General features: G+C 36.3%; 1 protein-coding gene across 1 annotated transcript; it reads right to left on the bottom strand.

The window, feature by feature from the left end:
- Nucleotides 1–6425: 6425 nt before the first annotated feature.
- On the bottom strand, nucleotides 6426–7434 carry LOC113466220 (protein TRC8 homolog). The gene is made up of 2 exons (XM_026821420.1): nucleotides 7235–7434; nucleotides 6426–6622 (listed from the first exon to the last, which is right to left on the bottom strand). Exons 1-2 carry the CDS (start codon nucleotides 7359–7361, stop codon nucleotides 6426–6428), a joined length of 324 nt encoding a protein of 107 aa, XP_026677221.1. The 5' UTR covers nucleotides 7362–7434.
- Between the last annotated feature and the right edge of the window lie 443 nt (nucleotides 7435–7877).

Raw genomic sequence — 7877 nt, forward strand, 5'->3', positions numbered from 1 at the left:
CTCCTCTCCTTGAGTGACCATTATACTTAAGAGTTTATTTTGTCATTTTTTGGGGACACGTTTTAGATACAGATATGTAGGTCTGCAGTTATTGAACTATTAAGATATTTATACTTGATAGCCGTTCAGGAAATTACAGAGATTTCCACTAAGTAAAAAGCTTACCACCTACCATCTGTATAAAAGATACACAAGTGCCTACATACTGGTATGCAATATTTCAAGGAATACTTACTTTTTAGGCATGTGGTGTATAATAGACCAGTGAAGTATCCATCAACTATACTTCTCTCCCTAATCAGTATGATAATAGACGTTCAATCTACATAAAACCAAATCGCAGGTATTCCTTGCCTATATTATTTTACGCAAGAATTTCAAGATTGTAAAATACCTAATGCATGGGTAGGTATAAAAGATACTGATGGAATAGTCTGGGTCCACATGGATACCTCGTTTAATGGTGCTTCTATAGGAAAGTGATAAAATTATAATAATAAAAATCAGATCCGTTAGGACACTTCATTTTGTTGTTAACCCTTTCTAAAAAGGAGGAAATCATTTTTGCTGAAGGAAGTTTTTATTTAACTTTAAAACAGACTTTGTATGTACTCAGAGAACATTGGTACCTAACAAGACACAAATTTTTGACATGGTTATTTTCCAAAGAGTTACCTACCTATAAAAACAAGTAAATTGCATAACAATTTAACAATTTTAGGTAGGCAAACTGTCGAAGAAGGAAAGATTTAAAAGATTGTAGTCGTAAAATTATCATCGACTAAAAAAACCAAAACGTTCATTTACTGTGAAGGGTCAATGTATAGAAAACCAAAGGTAATAGGTTTCTATTTACATAGGTATCTGAAATAATATTATCAGTTAAAAGAACCGAAAGAATTTATCTCACCATTCCAAAGTCTACAATCAAAAACGAAAAAAGTTAATTTTTTGTTCTTCAAAACTTTCGGCAATAATATCCAATAATTATGTGCCTACATTTAAAGACCCATCTAATTGTATAATAGTTTTATTTACAGGGTGGTAGACAGATAAGTGGTACACTCAAGTCTTTATTTTCAAATTATCAAAGACAAAGTATTTTGGAGGAGCACCCAGTTTCAAAGTCCGATTTCCAAAAATATTTACATTGCTAAGAAGATAACAACTTCAATATAAAGCAAAGTAAGGTACTTAATGATAATAATAAATGGTGCAATAATAAAAAAGCACATTTTATGGTCTGTTAAAACTTTTTGGAGGGCATTTTGGAATCAGTGGAATGTTGCTTTATTTTTTCAACATTTTGGTAGGTATTTTGATGTCTAATTCTTTAAAATACTAGTATCACCAAGAACATCATGGATTATGGGTAATACTATTAGAGGTCATAATATGTATTATGAATCTTTATGCTAGTCCGTAGATTCATATTTTTTTTAAATACCCAGTAATTAAAGTCGTAAACATCTGAAAATCAATTTACAGACTGGCAGACAGTAGAGTGAAAAAAGTCAGTTGATATTCAGCCCAGATCATGGTGTTTCATAGTTTGGAAATACCTCCTTTTCCTCTTGTGTGAAGATATGTACTACTCGTACATACACAATCCATGAATAGTCATATCCTTCGAGAAAGAATAAATTTATTTTAACGAGGGAAATAAACAGAAAAATAACAACCACCGATTGGTAGGCAGGCACATAAATTGGTTTGAGAAAATAATTATTATTTAGCAATATTTGTTCATCTTCTGACAGACGAGAGTGTTGGAAAGATTTATGCAGTACCACACGCACTCAGATAGGTGCATATACCTTCATCATCAACCCAGGAACCTTAATGTTGTCTTCAAAGTTGGCACAATAAAACCATTTTGTACTCGGCAGTCGGCCCTCTTCAAGGTGGACCACGTGTCTTTTTTTTTTTTGTCAGATCTCGAACTTCATTTGCATAATATACCTATATCTCTCTACCGGATGGACACCAGGGACAGATTACATTCTGTGAAAATAGGTCTAATTAGTAATTATTAGGTTTCTTTTTTGTGTAAACTTTCTCGTCCTTCGGAAATTTTCCTCTTCATATATTATCATATTGCCGGTGAGCTAATTGATAAAGCATTCAGTCTAAATAGAAGAGACAATAACGAAAGGACACTCTTCATTTTTCGTTCCTCGTTATGACTGGACCAGCCCTTCAGACCCTGTATGCAAAACGTTGGATGCAAAAATGTATGAAAATGGCAATCAAGATGTGAAGCACACGGGCAATAAAGAACTCCTGATTGCACTACATGTGATCATCAGACTTCTACTATAATGAATAGGTTCTGTACCGGACCCGATCCAATGATCAGGGCTCTCTTGTTGATCATTATCTAGACTTGACCACTAATAGTAATTTGTAAATGTTAAAGTGATTATATTGATCAATTATTGCTAAGAGTCTGTATAATATTGTGAGTATGTTGTGTACGTTGCATAGAAAACTGCATCTGAGTCTCATATTCTTGAACATATGCATAATATTCTAGCTCTCTGGAGACTCTGTACATTAGCATGTGAATGTGTAATTTGTTTTGGATCAGGCTTGATGACAGAAGTTGAACCTATTGGGGCATAAGGCCTATGAGCAGCTGACAAAGACTATTAAAGCGGGTGATAGTTATTTTTGTAGTAGTTGACCAACCCTAACCATGGAGCAATTCTGCATTCTGTTCTTGTAAAATGGCACACAATGAACATTCTTTTCAGAAACAGGAGGTGTTATTTTAAAACTGTTGTTCTCAAAATCCAAAACATTTCAAAGTAGGTATAAGCTGTCAGGAAACTACTGGCAGAATACCCTTAGCTACTGCTTCATAGATCACCTTACACCGCTACCACAGATCCGAGACCACTGACACAGAGTCTAGCTTTGACCGATACCGACTTCCCGACCAATGTAACACTTCACTGATCTTCGTGATCCACTGATCAATAATGCTGAGAACGTGCTACTGATTCTGGTACTAGATGGGACGACAGCTTAATTTGCTGAATATTGAGGTGTTATAACTGACTTGAAGATTTGATAGTGATCTAGCTTTGGACAGATTTAGCGACAAAAGCCTCTTGATTGAGTTACCTTTTGTTTTTAGTCCGTCCTTCCTTTATTATTACAATGGTAATAAAAAGGTATAAGGGACGGACTATTGTATTCGCTTCGGTGTCGTCTGAATACATTGATGTCTCGATATATTAATGGCACATTTCCTAGAAAGTACCTACTTACTTCTATTATATTTTTTGTCTATATCTCTAGGTATCGAGTATCGTAAAATCTATCTCAGATTAAAAGACTTATCTATAACCTATTGATAGGTAGTCGTATGTGTAATACACCGATATACTGAGATACTGATATTACTGACGTGAATTATGCCTAGAAAATCGGAGTTATAGGAGTTACAGAAGAGACATTTTTGAACCTTTTCGTGACTATACTCGTATTTTACACTCAATGGACCTATAAATCCAGGATGTTCGTTAGAGACAGTTCTTGTAGCTCCCACTGGATGTAGGAAACTAAGGGATCTCCTAGTGTTCATCCCTGATTTCAAGGTTAATGTGATTGTCCTTGTATAGTGCTCAAGTTATGTCGTGTGTCTCCACGACTATTTATGTTTAATGGGGCGAAATTCTATTGAGAAAGATAAATTTTCATAACTGAGCACGAGGGAAACTTGGGATTAAGCTTGACTTTTAAAACACGGAGACAAATGTTTTGCTATTGTGAACAGAGATCTCCATCTTTCTAATGGGGTTAGGATTACGTACGTCTTGGAAACACATTTAACAGTTGGTTATGTTGATGGGAAATATTTTTAGTCCGTCCTTCCTTTATTATTACTAATAATAAAAGGTAGGTATAGTGGACGGACTATTGTATTCGCTTCGGTGTCGGTCTGTCCGTCAGTCAGTCTGTCCCCATAGAAGGACTTATCCAAACCTGGTCTTCCCTCCAAAAAAAAATAAATAAATAAATAAATAAAATAAAATACTCCTTTTTAGTCCGTCCTCCCTTTACTATTACAATAGTAATAAAAAGGTATAAGGGACGGACTATTGTATTCGCTTCGGTGTCTGTCACTCGCTCGCTATGGTCTGTCGGTCGGTCTGTCCCCATAGAAGGACTTATCCAAACCTAGTCGACCTATATATCAAATTAAAGGTCTTTTTACAAGGAACACGAAAATGGTGGTGCAAATTTTGTCCAGAAAACCATAAAGCCAAAAAACCAAAAAACTGGTTTTTGGGGGAATACGAAAATGGTGGTGCAAATTTTGTCCAGAAAACCATAAAGCCATGTTTTTTGGAGGATTTTTTTCACATTTTCTCATACAAATGAGCTCTGATCTTGAAATTTGTCGCGACGATCTATGAACTTAAAGCGAGAAAGTTTTAGATAACACTTCAGTCGATCATTTAAGACCGGTTTTAGCGTCACCTATGTTAAGCTACGCCGTATTTTTTTCACATTTTCTCACACAAATGAGCTCTGACCTCGAAATTTGTCGCGACGACCTATGAACTCAAAGCGAGAAAGTTTTAGATGGCCTGGACAGGTTAGGATTTTGTTGTATGGAGATATACGTATAAATTAAGGAAGATCAGGTGGAGAAAAGAGCAGGAAAAAAATCATTACACCAGAATAGTGAGCTATTTATTCGTTCACAAACTTCACGAGTATAGTACCTTTTACAGCTACACAAAAATCGAAGGTAACCCCAGATTCGCTCTTAGGCCTCTTAGTTCCAAAAAGACTCACCGATTTTCGAACCAACAGCGCTAGTGTGCCTGCATTTTTGTGTAGAACGTACAACTCGTGAAAGCACAACTCGCGAGAATTCGTCAATCCGAGTTCGGGAGAACTCTTATGAGAGCAGTTTCTTGAAGCCTTATAAACTCGCTCCTGATTTGATAAATGTAAAACTCGGGTGCAATTTTTTATCATTAATATATTTATAATATGATCTATAGGTTTTGCCTCGAGAAATACATACAAGCATAGATATTATTTGAGTTCTGTCTTCTACAATTACCTTTATTCTACAATTACCTTTATAGTAAGTTCATTTTGTGCTCTTCTACAGGTATTTTGTTGCTAATTTCCAATGCAATTATTAGAATTCAGCTGTTCTACATTTGAAATTTAACTTTCAATGTGAATCACGGATCACGGATGAAGGAGTTAGGTTTCTACGGGAACATAGGACTTGGGTAGGAAGGATTTTAGGTTTGTCTTCACACGACCATAAGATCAAACAAATATTCTTACATTCATTGGTCGCATCTTCCAGCTATTCTAGCAGAAGGATATTTCTTCAATCAACAAAATAGGAGCATTATTTCTGTACAATCACAAATTTTCGTTTCGTCCAGAACCAGAACCAAACAGGTCCTGTGGACTCAAGAGCACTGAAACTCGAAGTTCTGGACGGTCCTGTTTAGAAGATGCAACCAATGAATGAAAGAATTAGTTTGAAGAGTCTTGACTACTCAAACAGAGAGGTGGTCTATCCTCTATATCCATGCCTGATTAAGGAACAGGTCATTTCGCTGAGTACAGTATCATTAAGTAAAGTACTAGTAATAACCCATAGGATCGTGGTAAGATTTATTGGTTCATATAACTTTTGTTCTTCAAGATTGGGGCTTGAGGAATTCAGGTGCTATTTTGGTATCCGCGCTCAAATGAGAGACATTCCAGATATCTTTTGATGCAACTGAAGGTGCTTTAACCAATTTTATGATGAAAAGGTGAAAGATATATATGTATGTAGTCAGATTGTTACATAGTACATAAAAATAGTTTTATTTATAGTCTTATATATTTACTAAATAGGCAATCCAATATACAAAATTATATCACAATCAGCTATCTGCCCGGTCATGTGAGTCTCAGGAAGTAGGTTACAACGACATAATTATGTACCGGAATATCCCTCATTAGACCCCTGAGGGAGCCCTTCTGAGTAGCTTAGTTGTAGGGGCTGACAGCCCTAAAGTATGGCTTAAGCTTCTACGAATCTACGAAGAGGTTTGTTCAAGATTAACAATAATGAATTATTCCTAATTTCTCCAGGGCGGTGGCAGTTCGTGTCAAGATCATTTGGATCAACTTATGAAAGCCATCGAGTCCTACTTCCATCCTGCTAACATAGGACGCTATTGCCAGAGACTCAAACAACTGCTCAGCAAGTTACCGTACAACTTTGTAAATAGACTCCATCAGTAAGTAACCATTACAGTTCAATATCAGTTTTTTTCCCAAGAGGTTTGAAAGAGGGAACTGTAACTGTCAAGGTCTTGATTTCGAAATCCATCGAATCTGGATTCATTGGAATCGATGGATTAAAAAATAAATAAATATTTACATATTTATTTCTTTTGAATACTTACCCATTGAAAGAAGGCACCTATGTAGTGACATATGTAGGATATAACACTGGTCATACCCAGAACAGCTATCATGGTTTCACACCCGGTCACTAGGAGGTTCTTCGAGATCAGAAGAACAGAGACATCGGGTATACCTGACTGTGAGAGCCCTAGGATTGAGATGCTGATACCATGCTCTGAAATGTAACCAGAAACTGATGTAAGAATCACAGATCGCAGGTATTGAGACGGATTCAAAATTCAGACCACCTACAAAAAACTTTGAAATTTACTGAAGACCCGGCAATCAAATCCATTGAAAGAAATTTTTTTGTCATTTTTGGGCGATATTTTCAAGATCTGAGTCAATCTTTTTTCATTAAAGAAACATCAAAATTTTTGATAACACTGAACCCCCGTTCTTTCAGAAATTAAAATTGTATATTGATTAAAAAAATTAGTATCCAAAGTTATACAAAGTTATATTGTACAAATGTTCCAAAGTTTTTCCAGAAAAGTTGACTTTTTGGTGAGGTACTCGATCATCGACATCAGTGTAGGTACATCGGATCTGGAGGTTGATGGTTCGAGTCCAAGTGAAGTCATAAATCTTTTTGCAGTCTATTAAAGTGAGATATGACACGTACGACATTTCTAATAATGATAAGCATAAAGAGAGGTGATCTATGAAACTGTCGGTATAATGGACAAACTTGTTCTAAGCTGACAATCTAAATAAAGCACTAACTTATAAGCGTTTGACTATGCTTAAACACAACTAAAATCCTCTCTCTTAAACAAATTCTCACCGATAATCCTCAGAATCCAGAAGGCTCGCAGAACGTTGGGTACATTAAGTCGGGTCCATTCATATTCCAACAGGGCAGACAGGCCAAAGTTAGTGACGAAAGTTTTGGCCTGATGGCATGCACTCATGATGGCATAGATAATGGAGAATGAGGAGGTTACCAGGGCATAGTTGATGAGGGCTGAAATGGAAAAGGGTTATGGGGTTCACCATATAACTTTTTAGGTGTTTAGTGACAAGGATTTTACCAACCATTTGGCGAGCTGCCCGCCATGGGTGACCATTGCGGCAGTCGCATACTGCTGAGTTTTCCCGGCCTCACTCAGGCTGGGTGAGGTTGGTGATGGGTCGTGGGTAAATACCCACTGGGTGGGTAAATAAAAATTGGGTATTTACCCGGGTATTTACCCACCCCCAGGGTGGGTAAATACCCGGGTATTTTTTTTTTTTTTTTTTTTTTTTAAAAAAAAAATTGGAGGGTATTTACCCCAAAAATAAGTACCCGGGTATTTACCCATCACTAGGTGAGATTAGTGTGGGGAGGCGAGTAGTTTGTTGCTGAATGGAGCATAAAACCCCCCTCACTAAAACCTTTTGCAGTATATACAAAAAACTTTAAAACATTTTTTTATTTCCTAGAATCT

Source organism: Diaphorina citri, unplaced genomic scaffold (assembly GCF_000475195.1).
Source record: "Diaphorina citri unplaced genomic scaffold, Diaci psyllid genome assembly version 1.1 scaffold229, whole genome shotgun sequence".
NCBI lineage: Eukaryota > Metazoa > Arthropoda > Insecta > Hemiptera > Psyllidae > Diaphorina > Diaphorina citri.

Coding starts and splice junctions, on each gene's coding strand:
- LOC113466220 (XM_026821420.1), bottom strand. CDS start 7,361: ATGAGTGCATGCCATCAGGCCAAAACTTTCGTCACTAACTTTGGCCTG. Junction 6,623..7,234: donor CTGGATTCTGAGGATTATCG/GTGAGAATTTGT, acceptor GTTACATTTCAG/AGCATGGTATCAGCATCTCA.